The 26,999-nt window shown below is 40.2% G+C and overlaps 1 protein-coding gene across 1 annotated transcript; it reads left to right on the top strand.

The window, feature by feature from the left end:
• The first annotated feature begins 79 nt into the window (after positions 1–79).
• Positions 80–26,524, top strand: LHX8 (LIM homeobox 8). Its single transcript, XM_077905061.1, has 10 exons — positions 80–442; positions 642–716; positions 2,252–2,338; positions 3,300–3,461; positions 7,244–7,365; positions 9,375–9,595; positions 10,102–10,205; positions 14,760–14,855; positions 21,548–21,731; positions 25,808–26,524. The coding sequence occupies exons 3-10, from the start codon at positions 2,264–2,266 to the stop codon at positions 25,882–25,884; spliced, it is 1,041 nt and encodes a 346-aa protein (XP_077761187.1). The 5' UTR covers positions 80–442; positions 642–716; positions 2,252–2,263; the 3' UTR covers positions 25,885–26,524.
• Positions 26,525–26,999: the final 475 nt, after the last annotated feature.

Below are 26,999 nucleotides of genomic sequence, written 5' to 3' on the forward strand. Positions count from 1 at the left end.
TCGAGGAGGTGAGGCTATTGCTCCAGAAGACTCCCCCTGCACACACACACGCGCGCACACCCCCTTCCCTCCCTTTATGTAAGGTTCCACCCTCTGCAAAACAAAACTTTTTTTTTTTTTTTTTTTTTTCCTTTTCCTAGAGGGACAGACCTCAGTGAAGTTGGGATGAGAATCTAGAGAACAGTGCGCCGGACCGGACACAGGCACAGCGGCCTGTCTGGACGGGGACTCAGCCCGCGGCCTTGCTCCTGTCCGCGGTGCCCTGGGGCGGGGCGGGGTGGGAGGGGGGGGCCCCCCCGGCAGGCTCGGACGGCCGCTGACCCTGCGGAGCTGGGATGTGACAAGCAGCCCCAGCAGTGCCATGTATTGGAAGAGCGATCAGATGTTTGCGTGCACCCTAGAAGGCAAGGACGTGCCGGAGCTGGCGGCGCCCCCCGAGAAGGTGAGCGCGCCGACGCCGGGCCGCACCCGCTGCGGGGCAGGCAGTTTCCCGGAGACGCGAGCTGTGCGGGCTCCTTAGGAGGTTCAGAAATTACCTGTAGCGGCCTCCCCTTCAGACCTGGCCAAAAAAAAAAAAAAAAAATTATTTATCGATTACGTCGTAGCGTTAGTCGGTAATCATTGCCTCCCCTCCCCACAAGCTCACTTAACCTGAGGCATGGAGACTGTAATTTGGGAGACGAAGCCTCGAGCCTAAGGCGAGTTCTCGGGTCCATGTGAGTCGTGCTTTTGTTCTCTCTGCCGTGGTGGTCGGGGCGAGTCGGGGCGGGGTGCGTGGGTGGGTGGTGGGGATGGGTGGTGGGTGTCAGGGTGGGACCCGAGGCTTGGCTCCAGGCGTGCGGCCCCCGCGGGCGCAGGGCGCGCATCCAGGCCTCGGGGGAACCCGGGGTGGGGGTGTCGGGGGGGGGGGCAGGAGGGCCATTTTCCCTCAAATACCAAAAAAAAATAAAAAAAAGCAATAAAAGCAAAAAAAGCAAAAAAAAAAAAAAAGCATAGCAGGGGCGCACGAGTCCCGCCTCGCGTGGAGTAGCCGGGAAAGCGCAGCCGCGCTCGGCGCTGCCCGGGGCGGGACGCGTCGGGGACCCTCCCGCGGGGTTGGAAAGGCCTCCGAGGGCCCGGGGCGGGCGCGCTGACCGGGCTGCGCTCGGGCGCCGCGGGGAGGACCTGTCGGTGCCACCGCGGAGGCGGCCCCAGGCGGCGGCGCACGCTGCGGCCCGGGGAGCGCGCGGGGCCCCGCACAGGGCGGGCCGGGGCGGGAGGCGCCGGGGCTGGGCCCGGGTCGCGGGATGCGCGGGCGCAGGTGCGCGCCCCCCGTGCCCCCCGCGCCCCTCCGCCCCGCGCCAACCCGGGCGCCCGTACCCCGCGGCAGAGAAAGCCCCATCGGCGGCTGCGTTTTCATTTAAGAACAAAACTCCAGCGAAGGCTTGGAAACCCTTGAGTAATGCGCGCTGTTGCTTTAAAACATTTTGACCGGGGGTTGGGGGAGTTCTAATGGCACAAATTAAATTCAGCTGGATATTTTCCATTATTCGTCCCGCTTTTTTTTTTTTTTTTTTTTTTTTTTTTTGCGCGCCGGTTAAAAATAATCCTTTAGCAGCTCGAATGTTGACTTACTGAGCAGTAAGTGGCAATTTACACCTTAAAGAAACGAGTGTAAATCACTCGCGGCTCTAATTGCCCTAAGTTTACGAAAGAGCCGCTGGCTCGGTTTAATCTGAAGCATTTTCATTCAAATTGTCATCGGAACAAACACCAGGCTTCTCAAATCCCGCTGTAATTAGCTTTCAAGTATCCTATTAAACCTCTTCACCTTTCGGGCTATCCAATTCAAAAGAGCTCCCTTTTAAAAATATATATGTGTCTTGCTCTTTTAATTGAGGTTATTAAAGAAATCAAGTTTCTCCCCCACCCCCTCCTCCGACCCTTTTCTTCTCGCCCCCCCGCCCCCGCCCCCGCGCCCGCGTAGCCCCGCGGTCCCCGCTCCGCCGTGATTGACGTCTAGCGGGCGAGCGCTTTGTGCCGGGGATGCTGGTGGCCGACCCGTGGCGGCGGGCGGGGCGCGGGCGGGGGCGCGGGGGGCCGCCCGGCTGGGCTGAGCCCCGGCGGCGGCGCTGAGCTGCGGGCCTGCGCTCCGCACCCCTGCCCGCGGCGCCCGGCCCCGAGCCCTCGGCGCCTTCATCAGGCGCGGCGCGGGGCTGCGCGGGCGGGCTCTGACCGCGGCTCCCCGCGCCCCCCCTGCTCGCGCCCGCAGCGCCGGGGGCCCATGTCGGAGGAGTGCGCGCGGATCGCAGCCCTGGCGGCCGGGAGGACGCGGAAAGGCGCCGGGGAAGAGGGACTGGTGAGTGGGGAGGAGCGGCCCGGGACCCGGGGTGCGGGGGTGGGGGTGGGGGGTGGAGGGCGAGGGCCGGCTCCCCGGGGCTGCCCGGCCGCGGGGGAGACGGTGAGAGAGGCCCGGGGCGGGAGGAGGGGGGGAAGGGGTGCGGGAAGGGGTTCGGGAGCCCGGCAGCAGGGGACAAAGTGAGAGCGGCGGGGGGAGGAGGGAAGGGGCGCAGGCAGGGGTGCGGGAAGGGGTGCGGAAGGAGTTCGGGAGCCTGGCAGCAGGGGACACGGTGAGAGCGGCCCGGGGCGGGGGAGGGGTTCGGGAGCCCGGCATTAGGGGACAAAGTGAGAGCCGTGGGGGCGGGGGCGGGGGTTAGGGGCGCAGGCAGGGGTGCGGGGGAAGGGGTGCGGAAGGAGTTCGGGAGCCTGGCAGCAGGGGACACGGTGAGAGCGGCCTGGGGCGGGGGGGAGAGGGGAAGGGGTACAGGAAGGGGTGCGGAAGGGGTTCAGGAGCCGGGCAGCAGGGGAGACGGTGAGAGCGGCCCGGGGCAGGGGGGGGGGGAAGGGGTTCGGGAGCCGGCATCAGGGGACAAAGTGAGAGCGGCGCAGGAAGGGGTGCGGAAGGGGTTCAGGAGCCCGGCAGCAGGGGAGACAGACGGTGAGAGCGGCCTGGGGCGGGGGAGGAGGGAAGGGGCGCGGGAGCCCAGCCCCAGGGGAGACGGCGAGAGTGTCCCGGGGAAGGGGGAAGCGGTGCGGAAGGGGTGCGGGAAGGGTGCAGGAGCCCGGCCGCAGGGGACACGGTGAGAGCGGCGGGGGAAGGGGCAAGGGGTGCGGGGAGGGGTGCGGGAGCCTGGCATCAGGGGACGAAGTGAGAGCGGCCTGGGGCGGGGGGAGGGGAGGAGGGAAGGGGTGCGGGAGGGGTGCGGGAGCCCGGGCGGGGTGGGGGGAGCCGCTGCAACCGCGCCCCCGGCTTCCCGCAGGTGAGCCCCGAGGGAGCGGGGGACGAGGACTCGTGCTCGTCCTCGGCGCCGCTGTCCCCGTCGTCCTCGCCCCGGTCCATGGCCTCGGGCTCCGCGTGCCCCCCAGGCAAGTGTGTGTGCAACAGCTGCGGCCGCGAGATCGTGGACAAGTACCTTCTCAAGGTAGGGGGGCCGCGGGGCCGGCGAGGGCGCGCGGGGGGCCCCGCACTAGGGGAGCCTCTCCCCTCCCGCCTTCCCGGTGGTCGCCGCAGGCGGGTCCTGCAGGAGGAAGGGGGGCCGTGGACTCTCCCCCCGTGTGGCCTCGGGCGCTGGCCCCCGGGTGGCTTGTACTGCAGCGGCCGCAGCCCGCGGAGGAGCCAAACCCGCTTAATCCTCGGCCTCCCTTGGAAACGGGGTCTTGCCTGATGGGTTTTCCCGAGCCTGGGTTGTGGTCCCTGCAGCCCCCGCTGGACCCCTACACCTGCCTGCCTCTGAGAGCCCCTAGTGGGTAAACGTTGGCCGAGGCCCCTTTTGCAGTGTCCCCTTTGGTAAGGACCGCTGTGAAGCGCCCCAAGGGATCTTTTCTGGACAGAATTTTTACATAGTTTTATGTTTAGTAACAGTTTAGTAAGGGTTTTTCAAAGTAAAAGTTTGTAGGAGCCCTTACATTAAAAAAAAAAAAAGACCTTTTTAGTGCCTCCTTTCTCTTATTAATATTTAGAGGCCACCCAGGGCTTTTTTTTTTTTTTTTTTAAGTCCTCTCCCGTGCTTGTGAAAGAAATGGAAATCGCTAGATTTGTAAAGTTAGACCAAAAAAATAAAACATAAAAATAAAAAAAAAGGGGGGGGGGGGAGGAGAAGGAAGGCAGGTAGGAAGAGAAGCAAAAAGAAAGATAGAGGGATGCCTGGATGAAGTGCTTCAAGTGATAGTTTGGGAATTGACCGTCTTAATTTGTTTCACTTCTCTCAAAATATTGTGCGGGAATTTTGGAGGGGAAATTTTGGCAGACTAGTTAACCGCGTCATTGAGTGCAGGGTCATGGTCCCATGTGTCTTAATCCTAATACCATGGGTTTTCAACCTCAACAACTCTTTAAAACCACTATTTAAAATAATGATCTCTCCTACACTGAATTAGTAGCAAACCAGTTTACTTTCTGTTCCTTCCTCACCAATCACTCCCCCATCCCCTTTTTTCCAAAAGGAATGATTATGGAGAGTATGCGTTCAAAACGCAAGTTGTTGGGCTTCTTGAAATTTCTACCTCAGTGTATAAAGCTGTTTAATCTGTAAAGTGGGAATAATACCATATACATACAACCCAGATAAAGCACCAAAAGAAGTTTTGGTGAAAAACTGAAAAGTAAATTAATTTTAATTGGTGACTGAGTTTTAAAGCCGGCAAATTGACACGGCTTTCTCTTTAAATCTGAATTCTTGAGGTATCCCTTTTCACTGTTTCTAGACCTGAGCCTTTTTGGATATCTCCAAATCATTTTTTGGATCAAAACTAGTTTATTATTTCAAGGAGCCCTCTCGATAATTAGCATAGTTTCTAAGAACGCTACTGAATGGATCTATAAAGGCTTTAACACTTCATACCAGAGAGGATTTAGAAAAAAAGAGTATTATGTAGTGACTCTTAACACACCTCTGAATTAGTTTCTAGTGTTCACTTTTGTATGTTAAAAATATATTTGTGTATTAGATGTGCTTAGATACCTAAGTTATCTAAATAACTTATATAAAGCTTTTTGTTGTAGGACTGTAGTCCTCCTAGTGAAATATTCTATGTAAAGCCTTATTCTGTCTTTTTTATGTACATATTAGTGTTTAGCTCCAACTAAAGTTTGACATTATAGGATTATTTAAAAACTCTGAGGTTATTTTTTTTTTTTTGAATACTCATTCTAAAAGAAGTTTAAATTCAATCTGAGTGCCTGGTGAAAAATAATCGGTAGACCTAATAGAGTATTTGAGGGTACAACTGTTTAACACAGAAACTATTTGATATAGAAAAACATCATCTCCTGAAGCAAGTTGAAATTGAGCTAAAACAAAAAGTAGGAGAGGAATTAGAAGTGTCTTTTGCTTCATCTAATATTTCAGTGCCCTGTCGTTTGGATGGTTTTTCTGGCTTGGTCCTATATACATATACAGATTGGATAAATAGCAGCTATCAGGGAAGGTCTGTATTCTCTAGAATTTTGTCTAACTTGCTTTCCTCCCTGAAAAAGAGATGGAAGGTGAGGAGCATTTTTTTTTTCTTTTTTAAGTAAACTTGAAGGAAAGGTGGCAAACCAGGCGTTAGATTTGGCTTTAGAGAGTTGGAGGGTGGCCCTGGCTCTGCCCTGAAGTCTGAATCTGCACTTGTTTGGAGAGAGGGGTGGGAGGAAAGAGCCTGGGTAAGATCAAAATGTAGAAGTTCCTAAACATTGAAATATTAAAGGAAGCCTGTATTTTTAAACTTTAATATTCCCATTTTAGGAAAAAATAGAAAATACATATTTGTTTCTAGGATAGTATTAAACATTGTTAATATTTTTTTATCCCGATTTCCTCCGTTTGTTTCTTTCCTTCTTCCAAGTTTTCTTATGTAGCAAGCATGCAGTCCAAGCCCAAAACTTAAAATTTTTAAAATTTCATCAAAATGATACTCTCATTAATGCTTTCTTTGGAAAGAGGCCATAACTACAATTAGAAGTAAAACTTTTTCCTTCAGCTTCGAAATACCTTTTATATTTTGTATCTCACACACACAAAACATTTTGGGGAAAAAGAAGATTTTGAACAGTAGTGCTAATCTGATAGAATCTTTGGACAGATAGGGCTTTTGCTACACTGTTTCATAATAAAGACTATTTCACAATTTCCCCTTTTCACAATTTCATAATTACTACTTTAGACATTAGATCCATTTGTAGGATGTAACGGGTGTTTTTGCATCATTGCTGTTCTTTTACATGAAATGAAATCATGCTTAATTGGTTAAACACAAACTCAGTTCCTGTGTCTATTTAACAAGAGCAAACGCTGGGAGCCTGTATTAAAGGCAAGTTCAACCCAGTATACATCTTCATTCTTGAAGGCTGAAATTGTGGTGCTTCTAGAATTCTGGCAACAGTTTAAGGTGAGGGTTATTATGATTTGTTCCCTGAATTGACAATATTTCATATGCCTATTTAGAAAATATAAAGTGATGTGATTTATTAGACATGATTTTATGGCTTAGTGCTTGGAGTATAAATGGCAAACAATACTTGGGTGCCTTTTTTAGAACCACTTTTAATCAGATTAATTTTTTCTCCAGTAGCCAGATCATTTGTTAGGTTTCCAATAACTTACTCCTTGATTCCATTATTTAATGTCAGAAAGTCTCTGTCATATCAAGATTTACATCTGTTTTTAACAATTTCTATTTGGTAAGGGAAACGGATTGCCAGACTTCTTTAAAAGGATCAGAATCTTACAAGGCTTCTTTTTCACTTTCTCTCTCTCTCATTTTAACTAGTGCACCACTTATGATTGTTTGGCCAAAAAGTAGATTGAGAAAGTGTGTGGTTTGACTTCTTTAGCTACCAGTTTTCATGGTGGAAAGAATTTGGTGAAAGAAAAAAAGTACAACAAGCCTGCATGTAGGACTTTAAAGTGAGCAAAATTTTCCGTGTCCATAGAAGTTCGATTTCAGAAAGAGAAAAGTACACACCCTGAATTCTTCAAAGGAATAAACAATTTAGCACACAGTGTAAAATATGCTATTGTGCTTTTCTGGTTGGGGTCTGAAAGAGAATATATCAAGACACACATTTGTGTAAATGACATCTTTTAGATAGAAACATTCAGAGCATATGTTAAAATATTAAGGAGCCAGGTTTTAAAATTGCTTAATGCACAAAACCAGTGAATGATCCTCTGTTAGTGTGATATTAAAATAGTTTCTTATCCTGCCCCTTTTTCCTTTACAGGTGAATGACCTGTGCTGGCATGTTCGGTGTCTCTCCTGCAGTGTCTGCAGGACCTCCTTAGGAAGGCATACCAGCTGTTATATTAAAGACAAAGACATTTTCTGCAAACTTGATTATTTCAGGTACACTGTGGAAACTTTTTTCGTAGAAACTCCAAGATGTTACGCAAAGAGAATTTTGTAAACAAACTTTCTCGTCCCGCCTTACATATTGAAACCCAGTTTTTCTTATGTAATGGATTTAAAACTGAGAATGCTTCACATTTTTGAGGTATAACTTATATTAAAACAAAATAAGTGTGTTTATGTGTTTTAGGAATTAAAAATACAAAAGCTAATTTAAAATAATTATTTCCTCTTTGGGAATGAGAGTGGTGGCTATTAAAAATAGAGAAAGTTCTTGCTGAGCATAGGTAAAGTATAAAACATAAGATGACCTATTGTGACAAAGTCTGTTATTTGCAGGGGATGCTAAGATGAAATAATTATGGGGGGAAGAAATCAAGGTTTTGTTAAGTGTTTACCAGTTTACTGTAGAATGATCTCTAATTATACCTACAAAATGTCAGCAGTTTGGAGTCTGAGTTAAACCATATAACTTAGAGGAACTGACCATTTCAATATCAGAAATATACCGAGTCGGATTATTCTACCTAAAAATCCTGTTTCTTTTTGTGTGTTCTTTGATCTTTGCTTTGTGAGATTGTATTTGCCTAAGATATTAAATGTAACATTTTCTCCATGATCTCTTTATAAATTGTTTAAATGCATAGTTTTTTCTAGGGTATAATTCAATCCTTAATAGATAGCTGCCTAGAAATTGAAATTATCCCAAAGCATGACTTTTTAAAATTATCATATTTTTATTTGCATTTCCAAATGAAGAAAAATGTTCATCGTAAAATTGGGAAATTAATACTATATAATGAAGTTTGTAATACTAATTATGTTGTTTACACTCAATTTCAAAAACTGGTTTCAAAGAGTTTAGTGATTGATTTGAATAAAATTGCTAATTAAAAGCACTTCATAAAACCCAGGATCCTTTATTTTATAAAGTGACAGAATTTTATAATTACCAAACACCTATATTTCTCATCAGGCTTTTACTCTCTGTTTCCTCAAGAATCATAGCAGTTTGCCTCCTCTTTGACTTAAGATATGCAAATCTTAATTTTTTAATGATAATTTAAAGCTTTTTGAAAGGTTTAGTTTCAGCGAGTTATTGAAAGTCTAATTCCTCAGGATTTCTTTTATGCTTCATATTAAATTCCAAAATTTAATTTTAAGTTTCAGTTATTCAGGTTAACTTCAAAAAAAAAAAAAAACTGGCAATACCTCTAAAGATAGACTCATGAGTAGAAACAGACACATCAATAGTTTGATGTAGGATATGCAAGGCCATGACTGATTATGATAGACATAGCAAAGAATGTCCAATTACTCAGACCAGGAGAAAAAAGAAATATTTACATGGGGCATTTTGTTACAGTTAACCTGCATTTTATGTCCAAATAGTTCTCTGAAAGCTTTAGATAATATTTTCCCACGTCCTGTGGCTAGCAATGCAGTAGCTTATTCACCAGTGGAAACAAATCTAAGTTTTCATTCCTTACTCTCAGGGTGAACAGTTTCTGTTCTACCCATCCTTTGATAATATCAATTTTTAGTGTTTAAATATTTTAACTTAAATGATATTTAAAACATTTTTGAATGATCTCAATTTGGTTTTAAGAAGTCATTATATCTTCACTGGTATGCTTCTGCCCTTTTAGGTTTCAACCTGGAGTATATGTGTGTTTGTATCTTGAATCTTTAGGTAATTTATAAATGTTCTGATATTTATTACAAAAGGGAAATTGAAACTCCTATTGCATTTATTTTGAAAGAAAAAAATCCAGTCTGCCTTTAAAGTGACAGAGGAGTTTTTGTTTTATAAACAGGTTTGAACTATGGCCTCATCTCAAGTCTTGATATTGACTTTGAGGAAAATAACTGATTCCTGTTTCATTTTCAAAAGCTTTAAATACTTAGGTTAATCCAAAGAGTAACATGATGTATTAGTTTGCTCAGGCTGTTGAATATCTCACCACACATTAAAATCTTCACCTCCTGCTCTTCTATTTATGTAGAAGGTATGGAACTCGCTGCTCTCGTTGTGGGAGGCACATCCATTCTACTGACTGGGTCCGCAGGGCCAAGGGGAATGTCTATCACTTGGCGTGCTTTGCCTGCTTTTCTTGCAAAAGGCAGCTTTCCACGGGAGAGGAGTTTGCTTTGGTGGAAGAGAAAGTCCTCTGCAGAGTGCATTATGACTGTATGCTGGATAATTTAAAAAGAGAAGTGGAAAATGGTAAATATATACTTAAAATACTTTGGAGTCTTTTGGGACAGTGAATACAGGGAATAAAAATGATTTTTCCTAAGGTCATTTTAATGCATTATCTTGTGCAGTGTAATTGTGGTAAAACTCATTTAGCATTCTACTGTTAGTGATGATCTCCATGTGTTTATTTGCAGGGAAAGCCATGGCATGTGTATTAGCCTTGTACCATATTCTCAGGCAGCAGCCTTCAATTTAGGGCTCTGTTTTGCTTTTTGTAACCAGTTGTTTTCCTGTATTGGCCTCCTAAGGATGAACCTTAGATGTGTGCTCTTCTAACTTTTTACTCTTTTGAGTAAATATACAAGCCTGTAAGTGGAATATTGTTTCCACAGACTATTTCTAGTGTGTTTTAAACTTACAGATTTGGGCAATCTACAATTTCACACCAAGCCAAGAGATGCAGGAAACATTATTGCTTGATCAGTGGACCCATTTGAGTTACCATCCTGTATACTGTTGTTTTTTAAATGCAGGTAATGGGATTAGTGTTGAAGGTGCCCTCCTCACAGAGCAAGATGTTAATCATCCAAAACCAGCAAAAAGAGCTCGGACCAGCTTTACAGCAGATCAGCTCCAGGTAGACATGACAATGAATTTATGATTTTTGAGGTCCCTCCTGACCAAAACAAGCAAAAAACATAAACAAAAACCCAATTCCCCCCACCACTTCCTCCCCAAAACACCCAAAATACCCCCATGCTATCTAAAAACATTTCCATGTTTTCAAAATGGTTAGCCAGTGCTTGTAATGAATATTAACTTGGTGACTGTATGAAAACATACTTATAACCCTAAAATATTTGTTAGTATTTCCAGAGTAATGATCTGGCATGAACTAATCATTCAAGCTTTATTTCCCTGGGTTTTATTGGTATTAACATCAAAATGCAAACAAAATATTGATCTGTCCTGACTTCCTGATAAAATCAGTTCGACCCAGAAATTTATTTGCATTACTACATATAATAATGATAGAAGACAAAATATTTTAAGACTATTAACAGAAAGAGACATACAGTATGTGGGCCTAGGGGACACTAATGGGTTCACCTTTTTAACAAATTACAATGGCTAAGTTTGTACAATTTTACAAATTGGGAAGAATTGAATATGCCTTACCATAAACAACAGGAATCTAGTTATTGACTCCTCAATCCAGTAAACCTTTTCTTGTTTTTAAAAGGGGTGATTCTATAGTTTGATGCTAAAGGTTGATTATGTCTCCTGAAAAAGGAGGGATTATTTTCAGTTTAGGTGCCCTAAATATAATTGTTATAAGTTCAATTCATGTCAATTGTCAAGAAAATAATAATTACCCCTTGCTTTATCTTTAAGTCTACACATAAGATGATTCTTTCTGGCATTTTTTCAGATAAAGAAATCACGTTTTCTAAAAGATTAATGTGGATGATGTATTTTTTTTATGTTAAGGTAAAGTAACATTTATTGAGCGCCTACCATTACTACTGGGTGCTTTATACATAGGATTTATGTTAGCTCAAACTTTAAAGGACAGTTATACGACATTAATAATGGGTAAAAGTAATATTCTGAAAAATCACATATCGTATTCTAAGACTTGCCAGTGTTTAAGATGAATACAGTAAAAGGGTTTCAAAAGAGACTTTTAATTTGAGGAATGATGAAGAAAAAAAATCTTGACGTGATGCCAGTATTTCAAGGGAGTTTAGATCCTATAAAGCCCTAAATTAGGAGATATGAGTACATGTGGGAGACCTGGCAGCAAAATATGCAGTAGCTAAAAGCTGTCTGAGTTAAAATAGAATTTCTAACATAAATATGTTGTTTTCCATGAAGGGCTGGCTATAATTTTAATGATTATAAGGCTGACTGTAAAAGTTTATGTGAAATTAAAATTATTTCAATTATAATAGCAAAAAGTTGAAACAACTTTAGGTAGATATACAGTTTCATATAGGAAAATACTTATAGGTACTAATTAAATAAAGAGGGAATAATATTTGTGAAGGTTTTTGTGTCAAGTCCTATGCTAGGCATTTATCTACATTCTCTCCTTTAATTCCTAACAGTAATTCCTTGATGTAGGTAGCCTCATCCAAGAGGTGCAGGAACTCCCCTCAAGGCAGACTATCAAGGGAATGGCAGAGAAGAGATTTGGAAACTTCCCCAGTCCTCCGTTTTTTGTTTTTGTTTTTGTTTTTCATTTTGCTTGGCCACCATTCCATGAGTGGAATAAAAGCTCCACTTTATGGCAGCAGCAACTAAAACAAGAGTGAGATTCCAAATCTTGTAGATAGCTTTATAGTTTTAAATTGCAAACATGCATAAGCTATTCTCATCATCATCATGCATTATTATATGAAAATGTGATCTGAATTGTAAGTTTTAAAAGATGTATGTTGGAATAATAGGTTTTAAAAAATGAAAGTGGAAAAAAATGAAAACAAGTGATATGCTTTCAATACATATAATCACTTTTTCAATATTTATTAGTATCTTTCTTATGCCCGTGATGGCTGAAACTATTGAGCTTACAATCTTTGTCCTTAAGCGGTTCTTTCTACCTCAGGAATCTGGAAAACATAGCTGTAAATTTTTTAAGAACTCAAATCATTATATTTTGCTAGAACCTCTAATAAATCAGGCAATGTACCTTCATTGTCTAATGTCCTTTCAGAAAACTGAATATATTCAAGTAGTGCTTCAATTCAGCAAAATGATAAAATATTATAGGTGTTCAAGAAGTCAAGACTATTCATGAAGTTACTGCTTTGGACAGAGGAGAGTTAACATGGGAAGAATAACCGAGATCATTTCCCAAAATTATTTAGAAATTTACAGGAAGAAAAAATAATTTAAGGCTCACAAAAGAGAATAACATTTTGTGTTGGCAAGAGTATTTCAAATATTGCCCCATTTGTAGAAATGATATTTAAGAAGTTCCTGCCAATACTGTGGTTTGCTTATTGTAGTTAGAAACTCTTGCTCAATGATTATTAATATTAAACATGCCAAGGTTAGCACCTAATTTAATCTACTCTCAGATTGACTTGGTCAGCTGCTACTATGCAGATACCTCTCATTTCTGGGATTTCCTGGCCTTAAAATGATGAGTGTCTACAAAGGCTCACTCCTTGGCCATGTTAAAAAGAGCACAGAAAAGAAGTGGGGTGGGTTACAACATCATTAGGGACTGGAGAACAATGATATTAAGTAGAAATTAAAAGGGGCTTTTTGTGTGTGAGATTAAACATTGATGAGCATGTCTTACTTTCCCTTTAGGCTACACCGATTCTGAACCATCAGTGTTCATTTGAGTTTTGCTTTATTCCTTGATGAGAAATTGCCTTATTAAATGTAACTCGGTTCCATTATTAAACTTGTGAATTTGAAATGCATTTGTGGAAAGCATGCTGTTTTTTTTTTATTAGTTATCAGTAATGGCCTAATAAGCAAATACTTAAATATCTGGTTAACTTTTGTTCTTGAAAAATTAAAAAAAGCAAAGACAATTTGCTCATTCTTTTTTTCTCTTTGGGATGTTACGTGCTCAACTACATATGAACACAACTATTTGTACATGATGATACTGAAGTAACACGTTTGGAGTAAGAGAAGAATGAGGTGGACTGAGTGAAATTATGAACTTTTAGGCCAATTCTGCCCATTTTTTAAAGTAAAAATACATGTGCTGTCTTCAGTGAATGTGTGAACAGATATGGTTGGACATGAAGCCAGGAATAACTTATTCTAGAAGTCACGAACCAGAGAGAACTTAACTGAAAGAATTACACAATTTGTAAACCTCCTAAGGTTTCCTGGAATAATATTAGTCTCTTTCTCCCCACAATCTTCAGATTTTCCTCACTTTGTCAGGGTTCATTCTATTACAAACCCTTAAGAACCTACTATGTGATGGGAAAGGGTATAGCTCCAGGGGATATAAAGAATAAGGCATTCCCTTGGCCCTCAAGAAGCTTACTTTCAGCTTTGGAGAGTGACACCCAATAATGAATCCCTTTGCTGCCATGTGATGCATGTAGTGGCTGAAGGACTGTATTATATAAGGAGCATAGTGGAGAATGTAATTAATTTTGCCCACGGGAAATGGTGTTGAGGCCAGGGGTGGCATAAGGTCTTTAGGTAGGTTGATTACCCCCATCCCACACCCATAGACATGTACAGTCATATTGGATGACAGTCGCCCTTCTCCCATCTTTTATAATACTTTCCTTATATTTTATACTATTTCCCTCAGTTGATTGACTTTGAAATAGTAAAATTCAAATATCCCCCTTGATTCCCATGAATTCCTCTTCAAAGGAGTCCAAAGCCCTTGGCTTATGCTTTATTCGGGTACTCCCTCCTGCTCCATGCTCTCCCCTTTACCTCGTAGTGTTGGTAGTTATCGGCATGTGCATATCATTGTCTCAAACAGTTGAGACCAGGGACAGTTTTTTCACGTATCACTGTCTCATGGCACTTAGCGCATTTTCTAACCCAAAGGTGCATATCAAACACCTGGGAGCTTTTTCAATATGCAGGTATTTAAATCCCAGAAAATTCTTACTCAGCGAAATGATTGATATCTTTTTTTAAGATCCCTGATACTGTTTTGCATAGATCAAGTGCTCAAAACAATTAATATTGGAGTTATTACAATTAAATGGAATCCAACTTTTGCACTATATACTATTTGCTGATTGGTAAAAATTGTAGTATGGGCCCATTTAGCTCAGGAGAGGCTGAAGATACGTTTGATAGGATTTTTGTATTTTTAAAAGTTATATAATGTAAGAAATTTTTAGCAAAATGAAAAGAATAACCAATAGACTTCTACCATTTATTCATTTCATTTGTGTGTAGAAGAATGGAAGAGCAAAGGTGAGCTCATTTTTAACAGCATAGCTGAGAAAAACAAGTTTTATGTTGAAATGTATTATTTTTTAAAAGATCTTAATGTATCAATATGTAAATTTCTAACACATGCTTTCTCGTCATTTATATCTATTCCCCCATATTGATTTTCAAGTAGTAAAATACAAGCGTCTTATTTTCTTGTGCATGCCTTATCGCTCTAGTCCTCAAAATGCAAAAGATTGAGCTTCTTAAATCTAGCTGTTTACTATCATTATTTCTTTTTAAACAGGTTATGCAAGCACAGTTTGCTCAGGACAACAACCCAGATGCACAGACCCTCCAGAAACTGGCAGAAAGGACAGGCTTGAGCAGACGTGTGATACAGGTGATTATTTTAAAGGTTAATCAAGAGATCCCAGAGGTTCTGTTCCAGGTCTTTATGAATGTGTGTTGTGTGTGTGTGTCTATGTGTGTCAAGAAATGTCAAATCATTAGCTTTCCATTTTAGGTCTCTTCATACTCTACATCAACTTTTTTTTTTTTTTTTTTTTTTAATCTGATAATTAGTCTGCTTGGGCTGGGCTACCAATTGTTAAATGACGTTGTTTACAAGTTACTTCATTTGGTTCTCACAGCAACCCTAAGACCCTCAAGCTAAAAAAGACAACTGTGGTTCCAAGCTAGAGCTGATACTGAAGCTAGTAATTTTTTCCCACTTTTCTGTGATTGTATATGCGAGTGAGAAGTGTGTGTGTGGGGGGGAGCAGATGGCCTTTGTTAAAGTTCCAAGTAGAGGAAGTGGTGTGAACAAAGCTAGGGAAGGATGAATTAGAGCAAATTCATTGAAATTTTAGTTTTGTATTTGAAAATTGTGAGAGAGAAAATTTTTAGAGCTAAACTTGTAGAGTTCTGTCCCGAGCAGGAGACAGCCATGGTAGCTGGTGGCAGTACATGGGAAGAATTAGGATTAGAAAGTCTAGATTAGAGATACACATATTAGTTGAGATGCCCAGCAAAGTAGTGTTTTTTTTGAAAAGAGACTTAAATGAGATAGTAACCTAGAATTCATTGAGAAACGTTTTATTGCTTGCATGCTGGTGGCAAGAGACACGAAAGGGACCTGGACACTGTAATGGGGAAAGAGACAAGTGAAGAATGATTCTTAAATTTGAAGTCAGAGTATCCATGGGAATAGTGCTACTGACAGGAATATTAGAGTCAAAAGAAAGATGATTTGGTAACTGGGAAGGAAATGAATTTCCTTTTAGCTCTGCCAGTCGTGCAGTGATGGTGCCAGTTGGGTATATAAACAGGTATCTTTAAAAGGTGAACAAGACTCAAAAATATCCAGTGCTATGAAATTGGATAAGATCCTTTAGAATGAGATCATAGAAGTAAAAAAGGAATGGACTTTAGGGAGAGAGGAGAGCAAGGGGTGCTATTAGAATGGGATATAGTAACAGCCAGGATGAAGGAATGAGTTTGATAGAAAAGCATCATAGAAACCAAAGGAATGTGTTCAAGGTGGAGGTGGGTGACTGTGTCAAGATCTTACAGAGAAATCAGGGAAATGGAAAATAATTTTAAATAACAGTCAAGGTTCTAAAAAATTTAAGGAATTCATGTCAGTAACCATAACCAGCAAGATGAAATTTAGTTTCGGGAGGGGAGAGTTAAAATCCAACGTAGTACATATGTTTTATTTCTTAAAAATTGGGTGGCTGATAAATAGGTGCTCATTGTTCAATTTATTCTTATTAAGCCTGAGGGATCTCATAGTTAACAAGTCATCTATGCAGAGAAGCTGTTGGGAAAGACCTGATGGTATTGCAGCTTCTTTAAACACTTACATTCCCAGTAGACTTGGCTGACTGTAAGTATAATGAGGCTCTCTGAAGGAGGTGCATCATATGACCTCAGTGCTTTTCAAATGTCCAGGGTATTATGTTTATTTCCACATGCCAAATTTTTTTTTAAAATTTTATTTATTCGAGAGAGAGAGAGAGAGAGAGGCAGAGACACAGGCAGAGGGAGAAGCAGGCTCCATACAGGGAACTCGATGTGGGACTCGATCCCAGGACTCCAGGATCACGCCATGGTCTGACGGCAGCCGCTAAACCGCTGAGCCACCCAGGGATCCCTCTGTGTGCCAAATTTTAAAAAGGAGTTTTAGCAAGAAACCAATCTGAACAGACTGTTTCCCTTAGAGACAGGCTAATAAGGTCATGAAAGAAGTAGAAATTATCTAGTTATTAGATAAATTATGTGCTAATATTAATGGCAATAGGAATATTTGTCTGGAGATGAGATAGTAAGGGAAGGGATGGTATAAACAGTGTAAGTATCTTTAAATATAGGTGGAAGGCTGTCTTGCAGATAGTAGAATCAGGTCTTCGCAAGGGAATGAAACAAGAGGCAGATTTCACTCATGGTGAAGAACTTTCTTAGCATGAAAGTCTTCAAAAATGATAAGGGCTGCCATTGGAGGTAGTGAATTTCCTGTACCTGGAAATGGAGCTTCCTTTGTTGAGGTAGTAACAGACTCCATGGGCTGAGGGTTCCATCTTAGGAGCCTGTATGTTCAACGACAAGGACTACTCTAGCTAAGCCAATTCATGACTATTATGTCTTAAATTATTTTGAAGTTGGAAGCAAGGGGAAATGAAGGGTTTTCTGAAAGCTCTTCTTACTATTTGAAGAAATAAGAACCCCCAACAATGTCATGAAATCTCCAAGTGTTTAGGTCACCAGTATTACGGGCAAGTTATCTTGATTCCAAGTACTAGACCTTGGAGAATATATTGTTGGATGGTGGTTTTTAATATGTGAGAATTGAATTTAAATATTTTTGATAAAGTAGCAAAGGAAGGGATACTAGAATGTAAATATACATACTATTTGTATATACGCATATAACTCCTTTATGGTATTTTTGAAGAATCAATTTCTGTGATCTCAGTAAAATCATAACCTCTTTGTCCAGTCACTTCCTAGCATTAAGGACACTTTAGAAAAATGAAAAAGTTTTAATTACTAGGCCTTGATTCTAATGTGCAAACTCTGTTACCCAAAGATTAGGTAGAAATAATGGTCTGACACATAGAGACACTCTCACCTTTACTAGATAAAGTCAGCTTAGTGAGAAATTAGTAACAGACCAGATCATCATAGTATGGAAATCACAAAAAAAGGTGGATGATTTTACTTTTAACGCTGCATCCAGATACAATCACCATTCACATGCCCTTTCTAATAGGTGAATTATGAGTTGTGTATTTTACAGAAACAGAATAAAACATTGCTACTTCTTCCAGTCAGTGTCCTAGGAGTACGTGTCCATATTAAGATTTATGTCATTTTTATTGCTGTACATCTTAAGCATGGCACAATTTATTTACTTTATTTCCATCTTTTCATTATCATAAAAGTGCTGTAATAAATAACACTGTATATACACCTTGCTCTTTGTTCCTTAGTTTCCAAGGAGAAATTTCTAGAATCGATGTTGAGTCGAAAGAAAAAACATGTTTAGGGCCTTTCATGACTGATTAACTGATAGTACAAAAATCACCTTCCAGAAAGTTCATACCAGTTTATTCTGCCAGGAGCTATAGATGAAAGTTTCCTTTCACCAACCATGCAAATCCTGAATACAGTTATTCTTTTACATTCTTTGCAATTTTGGTAGAAAAATCTCATTGTTTTTATTTTATATTTCTTTCCTTATCAGTGAACTTTAACATGTTTGCTTATTTTGTAATTTTAGAAATATGTTTTTAGTCCACTTTCCTATCGGATGATGATCCCTTTTCTTTCCATCTTACTGACTTTTATTCTATTTATCATGTCAAACTTCCATAGTTCATCAGTTTATTTATTTTTTTCACATAGAACTTTTATACATATATATGAAATACATATATATTTTTAAAGACTTTATTTAATTTTATTTTTCTAAGATTTTATTTATTTATTGATGAGAGACAGAGAGAGAAAGGAGGTGGGGGCAGACACAGGAGAATGGAGAAGCAGGCTCCATGCTGGGAGCCTGACGTGGGACTTGATCCCAGGATTCCAGGATCACGCCCTGGTCTGAAGGCAGCGCTAAACCAGTGAGCCACCCGAGATGCCCGACTTTATTTTAGAAAGAGAGTGAGCACAAATGGGAGGAGGAGCAGAGGAGAGGGCGAGGGGAAATGGTCTCAAGCAGACTTCTCCCCCAGCACAGGACTCCACCTGGGGGTCAGTCTCAGGACCCAGAGATCATGACCTGAGCCAAAACCAAGAGTCAGACACTTAACCAACTGATCCACCCAGGCGTCCCAGAACTTTTACATTTTTATGTGTTCAAATCTCTCAATATTTTTTTCTTATAACATCGGCCCTTTCTATGCTTCTCCACTTAGAGAGTTTATCAATATTGACTGTTGTTTTCCTTAAATGTTTTTGGTTCCAATTATTTACACCTAATCTTTAATTTGTCTGGAATTGAAGTTTGATTAAAAAGGGATTTTACCATTTCTTTTCCTTGCAAATGATTAGCCAGGTTTCTCTAAATCAGTATTATGCCATGCTTTCCCAATAATTTAAAATTCCTTCTTTTTCTTTTTTTATACTTATTTATTTATATATTTTAAAGATTTTATTTATTCATGAGAGACCCAGAGAGAGAGAGAGGCAGAGACACAGGCAGAGGGAGAAGCAGGCTCCACGCAGGGAGCCTGATGTCGGACTCGATCCCGGGTCTCCAGGATCATGCCCTGGGCTGAAGGTGGCGCTAAACTACTGAGCCACCCAGGCTGCCCAATTCCATCTTTTTCATTCAAAAAATTCTGACATTTGACTCTTCGGGCTTTCTCAAGAATGTATCTTATGGATTAGTCTTCTCTTTTGCAGAATGTCTACCTAGCCTGCTCTTAGTTTATACAGTTTACAATTTAGAACTCAAAAAATTATAAAGTATGTTGTTCAAAAGAAGTTTTAACTCTTCTTGGAGATTTGCAAAAGAGAAAGAATTTTAAGTCAGTGAGTAGCGTCAAAAGGATTTGTGTTTAAATTCTAGAGCTGAGTAGCCCTTCTGCAAGAAGTTATTCTCTGATGTCTGGAAATGTCAACTCTGTTTTTTTCTGTGCAAGTTACATGACATTTTGTGTTTACAAACCTCTCTTTGCCTGATTACCTGTTGATGATCTTTCCAAGGAGCTATTTGAGTCAGCATTAAGGTAGTGTTTCTGCTGTTTGTATGTTATGCCTTTTTCATATTATTTCCAAAGTCTGGACTTTTTTTTAAACAACTGAATAGATTCCATCCAAAGAAACTCCGGGAACCATAGTGCCATGTCCATCAGGTTTATGTAGCCCACCAGGGTGCAGGTCTTCTGGGGACTGTTGGGGAAAAGGCTGGTGGCAGTAGTTCTCTTTTCCAAGTTGGAGAACATAGGAGTCCATCTTCTTGCCTGGGTGGGGGACAGTAGTGACACCTATGAAGGAGCCGTGAAGAGAACTATGACTGGAGACTTTGGGTTTGGTCCCTGTGTAAGTACCTGAGAGTCAAATACTCCAGAAATGGGGGAGAAGACTGTAACCCCCCACTCTTTTTCCTTAATATATGCCTTCGTCTTGTTTCTGAAACATTCCTTGGGTGCTACCTTTCAGCCACCTGTTCGGGGCTGCATACTCCATTACATAATCCATTTTTCTTACTTTAGTTTTAACTCCTAGAGTTTATACATTGCCAGCTCTCTATTTTTGAGTCCCAAAGGGCAGGATGTAGCTTTGAAAGCAGGTCAGGTTTCCCATGTAAAACTTTTTGTAGATTCCTTCTCTTCTATATTATTCAGCCCTGATTCCCTTGTGCCATAAAATAACTACCTGCCAGCCCTGGACAGAGGCTCATGCCCCTGATCTCTCCCTGGCCTTCTTCCCTGACACTGAAATGCTCCTATTATAATTTCCTTAAAGGTTTTTATTCCTCCACTCTCTTTCTCTTCATGACAGACTTGCATGGAGTGATAACGAATAGGTGCTATGTTATTTTTTTTTTTTTTAGATTTATTTATTTATTTATGATAGAGAGGCAGAGACACAGAGGGAGAAGCAGGCTCCATGCCGGGAGCCCAACGTGGGACTCGATCCCGGGTCTCCAGGATCGCGCCCTGGGCCAAAGGCAGGCGCTAAACCGCTGAGCCACCCAGGGATCCCTGTGCTACGTTATTTTAATATTTTAATAAGAGTAATACTCTGTAGTCAACTTTTATCTAATGACAGGGAGTTAAAACACAGGCATATTCATTACTGGGAGCATTCTGGGCAACCTAGCTTCACTCACCCTGACCTGGCTCAAAACCCTGTTTGCCTTGAGTTTGCTTCCTTTATTTCTGTGATAGAGTAGACAAGAGGATGATTAGCTCTTTACATTTTGCGAGCTGTTTCACCGGTGGATTTGTTTGTATTTTATTCTGCTTAAGCATTACTCATTTTTTCTTATTATAAGCCTGACCTTAACATACTTCTTAGGGAACCTAGTCTATGTATTCACTAAGAGAAATTGAACTCAGCAGGTTAAGATGTGATTGGAATAACTGGATCAAGAGGTTTGTAGAAAGCTTTAAGTTCTCAGTAGGGATTTTAGTCATTTGGAAAAGGATTTGAAATCAGTCCAGCAGGTGTCTAAGAATACATTTAGTTGAGTTTTTTGTGGTTGTTGTTGTTAAGTTCTGATTTAAAGGGCTTTATTTCTATATTTCTTTTTGTCCCAAATGCCAGTAGTTAAAGCCAAAGAAACTTTTCTGGAATTCTTGAGCTGCTTCCCTCCCTTTTTGTTTTGGAGGATGCTGATGTAGAATGGAATTGGCTTTTAAGTAAACCACGCGATAGCTACTATTTGAGCAAAGAAAATGAGCGTTGTTATTTGTGCAAATGTTTCTCTTCTGTCTACAGAGCTACTTAAAAAGCTTCTTAGATTTATGCTGTGCTTACACGGTAGAGAAATTGAGGACTCATTTCTTTTTAGACCGAGGAGATCATGTACACAGAAGCTGACATGTGACTGACTACATTGCTTCTCTCCTTCCTCAGGTGTGGTTTCAGAATTGTAGAGCACGCCATAAGAAGCACGTCAGTCCTAATCACTCCTCTTCTGCCCCAGTCACAGCAGTCCCACCCTCCAGGCTGTCTCCACCTATGCTAGAAGAAATGGCTTATTCTGCCTACGTGCCCCAAGACGGGACGATGCTAACTGCGCTGCATAGTTACATGGATGGTAGGTATCCCGACCTTTAGCAGCTGTTTTCCAAGTACAATAACTGATAACTGCTAATGCTAGCTGATTGGTAGGATTCATATTTTGAAATTATTACTCAGTCATAGCTGAAAAATATTAGGGTGGGGGGTGTGCAATAGGGAGCAGAAATGTGCAAACGTCCTTATTTCTGTGGCTACATCTTAAGGGAGACGTTTAACACCCACTTCACAGCTAAAATACAAATATTGATGACCGTTAGCACTTGATTTTTTTTTACCTGGTGGGGGGGGACCTTTTTGTTTGATATTTAAGTAATTTATTTTCCTATGATCAAAGTGTTTATACTCTGAGTTTTATTTATTTTTTAATTTAAATGAATTAGAGTACAGTATATTATTAGTTTCAAAGGTAGAGGTCAGTGATTCATCAGTTGCATATAACACCCGGTGCTCATCACATCATGTGCCCTCCTTAATGCCCGTCACCCATTAGCCTTTCCCCCCTGCCCACCACCCCTCCAGCAACCCTCAGTTGGTTTCCTATACTTAGGAGTCTCTTACAGTTTGCCTCTCTCTCTCTCATTGCACCTTATTTTATTTTTCCCTCCCTTCCCCTATGATCCTCTGTTTTCTTAAATTCCACATGAGTGAAATCATGTATGATAATTGTCTTTCTCTGATTGACTTCGCTCAGCATAACACCCTCTAGTTCCATCCACGTCGTTGCAAATGGCACACTCAAGAGTTTTAGGTAGGAGTTAGTGAAGACATTGTTTTGTTAAAGCAAAACATACATACGGGAAAGTGCACACATAACAGGTATCCAGCTTGATGAATTACTAAAGTGAGCCTATCCATGTAAATACTGACCAGAGGAAATAGTAGAACATAATTAACACCCCAGAAACCTCTCTTATGTCCCCTTCCAATTAGTATCCTCTTCCTCCAGAGTAACATTGCCTTGATTTCTAAAATCCTATTGTAGTTTTGCCCATTTTTGAGCTTTACATAAACTGAACCATACGGAATGTATTGTGTATCTCACTTCTTTCAACTACATTGTTTGTGAGATTCACTTGTATTGCTGCAACAATCAGTGATTTGCTTTATTGTTATATAGAATTCCACTGTGGGAATATACCACAATTTAACCATTTTATGGTGTTTGAGCATGTTTAGACTTCTATGAATATGCTGCTATGGACTTGATTGTACATGCTTTTTGGTGTACATTAATTCACACCTCTGTTTGGTATGTACCTGGGAGTGGAACGTGGGGTCATGGGCTACACATACACCCAACTTCAGCTGATTCTCCCAGTTTCTCACAGTGGTTGAACCAGTTTACACTTGGACCAGCATTATGTGAGAGTTCAAGGTGCTCCACACTCCTGCCAACACTTGGTATGGTGTGACTTCTTAATTTTAACTAATTTGATGGCCGGATAGTGCTCATTATTTTAATTTGCTTTTCTCTCATGACTGAAGAGATTGAGCATGTTTTCAGCAGGAATTTATATATCTTTTTTTTCCCTTTTTCTTTCTCTTTTTTTTAATTATTTATTTATTTATTTATTTATTTATTTTGGTGAATATCTCCTCCTATTCAGTGACTTGCTGCCTTCTACTCTCTTAAGGGTATGTTTTGTTGAATACAGATTCCTTATCTTAATATAGTTCATTTCATCAGGTTTTTTTCCCTTCATGGGCAGTGCTTTCTTTGTGACCTATTCAAGAATTTGTTTCTCTTCAGATAGTGAACATATTCCTCTTAGGCTACCTTCTAGAAACTTATCTTACCTTTGACATTAAGATTTACAGTCTGTCTGGAATTGAATTTTGTATGTGCTATGAGATAGGAAGCAAAGTTCTATTGTTATATTGATAAAAATACCAATTTCCCAGCTGCCACATTTCTCATAAATCAACTGTTCATTCATATAATGTAGGTGTCAATTTGTGTATATTCTATTAGACTATTTCTTTTCATCTTGCTAATTGTTTTAATTATGCAAGTCCTACAATTCTTGATATCCAGTAGAAAAAAGTCTTACTTTGTGTTGTTTGTGTTGCCTGTTCTTGACCCTTGCATTTCCATAAATTTTACCAGCTTGTCAATTTCTACCAAAAAATAGAAATTGATATAGTCTATTAGATCACTTTGTAAGAAATTGCCATCTTAGTATCACCTTCCATCCTATGAACTTTATATTTCTATTTATTCAGACCATCTTTAAGTACTTTTTTATATTCTAGAGTTTTTGGTTCAGTAATCTTGCACATCTAAGGTTCATTCATAAGTATTTGTTTTGATGCATTTGTTAATGGTATTTCCTGTGTATGTGGAAATTTAGGTTGGGAGCTTCCCCCCAAACCCCCAGGACTTTGAAGGTAAGATAACATTGGCTTCTGGCTTCCATTATTTCCATTGTTTAGAATATGGATAGTTAATCTGATGCTACCTATTGTTGAAATCAGCTTTTGGTCTTATTCTTGCTCTTTTGAAAGTAAATGTCATTTTAGTCATTTTATCCCAGCTTTTCTCTGTGTTTGTTTTTCAATTTTATTATAATGATATGCTTCTTGAGTATGTAGTTTGATGTATTTAATTATGGAAAAGTCTCAGTTTTTGTCTCTTCAAATGTTGTTTCTGCCCCTTATGAAAAAATTCCATATTTTCCAGGTTTGACCTTCCATGCTTTAGTCTAGGTATTTTCTTCTGACCTATCTCCAGGTCACTAAGTCTTTATCTAATATGGCATAAAACTTACCCACTGAGTTGTTAATTTAGTTATTGTATCTTCAGTTTTAGAATTCCATTTCATTCTTTAATATAGTTTGCATTCCTATGCTAAATCTTCTATTTCTACCACTTTATTCCTCAATAAAATTATTATAGTAGTTATACTAAAGTTTATGTCTAATTACAGCATCTGGATCTCTTTGTTTTTAGTCAAATCATGTCTTATTTGTCTTTTTATTTTTTTATTGCACTTCAGATGTTGGGTATGAAAAACTAGAAATAATTTGAGGCTCTGGATGGTCTCTACCAGAGAGGATTTGGTTTTGTCTCTGGCAGGAAGTTAGAATAGGGTAAGATCAACTTAATCCAATCAGGATCAGTCGTCACGAAGCCTGATACATTTCTGGGTCACTACTTGTATTTAGCCTTGTGGGATCCCAGACAGAGCCTGCATTTTGCTGTGTTTTGTTTCTGTTGTTTTAAACCAGAGCTTCTCTTCAGTGGTCCCTGATCTTTCATGTTTGTTCCGCATCTCCCAGCCAGATTCTAACTCCTGAAAGTCCACTCAAATTCTCAACCTCTCAGACATTCCTTTTCTTTGAAAATTGTCACTAAATTTGAGGAGTAGGGGGTGGGAAGTAGCCTCATTTTATTTTCCTTCTCTTCTGGGACTTGCTTTGCAAGTTGTCATTATCTTGGTATTTTTAGATGCCTTCCAACAGATTTTTTAAAAATTTTGGCCAGCTTTCCTAGTTGCTGTCAATGAGAGGTTTGATTTGAAGCATCATAGACCTTGCTGAGAGTGGAAACTTCATTTTAAGTTTTGGTTAAATAAAAATCAGAGCCTGTACCATTGTTGCTATTATATCAGCATTAGATTTGTGTGTGTTCACATGAATGAATATAGTGTTGCCTGGGTCAAGTGTGCTTTGATGTATGTTTAGGAAAGAGGCAGTTAAGCATTCATAAATGAGAATTTGGTGGTGGGGTCATCCTATAGACACCTTTATGTGGAAACTAGCAGCATTTCTGGAGACAAAGCTTTTGTGTTTTCTAGCTGCAGGGTAAAGTGCAGTGAATGGGGTATGGATGGAGGACATTACAGTGTCAAAAGCTTGTGGCCCCAAAAAAAGGTTTGGGGGGTAAAATATTGCTGGATTCTCATTTAATACTGTACTCCCTATGCTGAATAAGTTAATGCTTCTGCTGAGGTTAGTGGAATGAGTATAGCTTGGTGCCCTCAGCTATAATGAGTATTGAAAATGCATTGCCTTGGATTGTTTTTGTTTGTTTTTAAATCAGTTTTATTCCTCGCTACAAAACTGATCCACAAATTTCTTTCTATTTTATAGCTCATTCACCAACAACTCTTGGACTCCAGCCCTTGTTACCCCATTCAATGACACAACTGCCAATAAGTCATACCTAATTCCTTTTTTCAGGGATAGAAATGATTAAGGATATAATCTTGTCACTTATGTATAAAATACCATTGAAAAGATATTAATGTTAATTTTTTATTTAACACTCAAAGCATTTTCAACATCACTTTGCTGCCCAGGTATGTATCTATAGTTGGCCTGCAAGACACTTTTATTGATTATTCATTTTTTTTGTAAAATTTATGTTTACAAGAAGAAAACAAATCGAAACTTTTTTTTTGTATTGTCTGGAAATAGTTCACTCTAGTGTGTATCTGTTAATTTATTTGTCATCAAAAGAGCACTTTGCCTAAAAGAAAGGACTGACAAGTGTGCAAAATGTTTACAATCCTTTGTGAAATTGTAGTTTATCATTAGTTTGTATCTGTAAGTTATTGTTCTAAATATTACCTGTATTTTTTGTTATATACAACTTTATACTTTGAAGCCTGTATCTGTGAATTTGCAACTGAAATTTATTTTGCCAATGTTTTCTGAATGAATTGAATAAAGCTTCTGTTGTAGCATGCCATGCAAACACATTATTGTGTTTGTGGTTGATGAATTATGGCTGTAAATAACACTATAGTTTAATAAGCCCACCACTCTAAGTTTATTAAACATTTTCCATTCTTGTGAAAGTTTCAACCATTTTGTCCTTTGTGTGTGTGTGTTTTCAGTATTAAGTCGACGTTAGTCTCAAATATAACAACTCTTAATTTTAGAAAGTCATTTTGAGCTGTGTTTGAGTACATTTTAATAGGAAACTTATTTGTAGATGATTACACTTCCTCAACAAAAGAACACGTGAAAACATCTAATTTGGTAAATTATCCCTTTTAAACTAGCTAACAAAATTAATGTGAAAGAAAAGGCAGAGTGCTTTTCAAAACGACCTTTTTGGGTATCCCAAGTCAGGAATAAGATATGGGCCATGAGAATATAATTCTTCCGGGGTGAAAAAGGAGAACTAAAAGTATTTGGAGTTTATGAGCAATGTTTCTAGAGCAGACTTTTTACTTTTTCTTCCTAGTGAACACTCTTTAGGGATTGTGATTCTGAGAGCTGAAATCTAAACCCCAGGACTTTATCCTATGTAGCAGTGGACGCTTGTCTTGGAATT

This window comes from Canis aureus, chromosome 8, assembly GCF_053574225.1.
Source record: "Canis aureus isolate CA01 chromosome 8, VMU_Caureus_v.1.0, whole genome shotgun sequence".
Lineage (NCBI taxonomy): Eukaryota > Metazoa > Chordata > Mammalia > Carnivora > Canidae > Canis > Canis aureus.

Excerpts from the sequence above, each read along its gene's own strand:
- LHX8 (XM_077905061.1), top strand. The coding sequence starts at position 2,264 with ATGTCGGAGGAGTGCGCGCGGATCGCAGCCCTGGCGGCCGGGAGGACG. Across the intron at positions 9,596-10,101 it reads AAAAAGAGAAGTGGAAAATG|GTAATGGGATTAGTGTTGAA; the intron begins GTAAATATATAC and ends TTTTAAATGCAG. Across the intron at positions 14,856-21,547 it reads TGAGCAGACGTGTGATACAG|GTGTGGTTTCAGAATTGTAG; the intron begins GTGATTATTTTA and ends CTCCTTCCTCAG.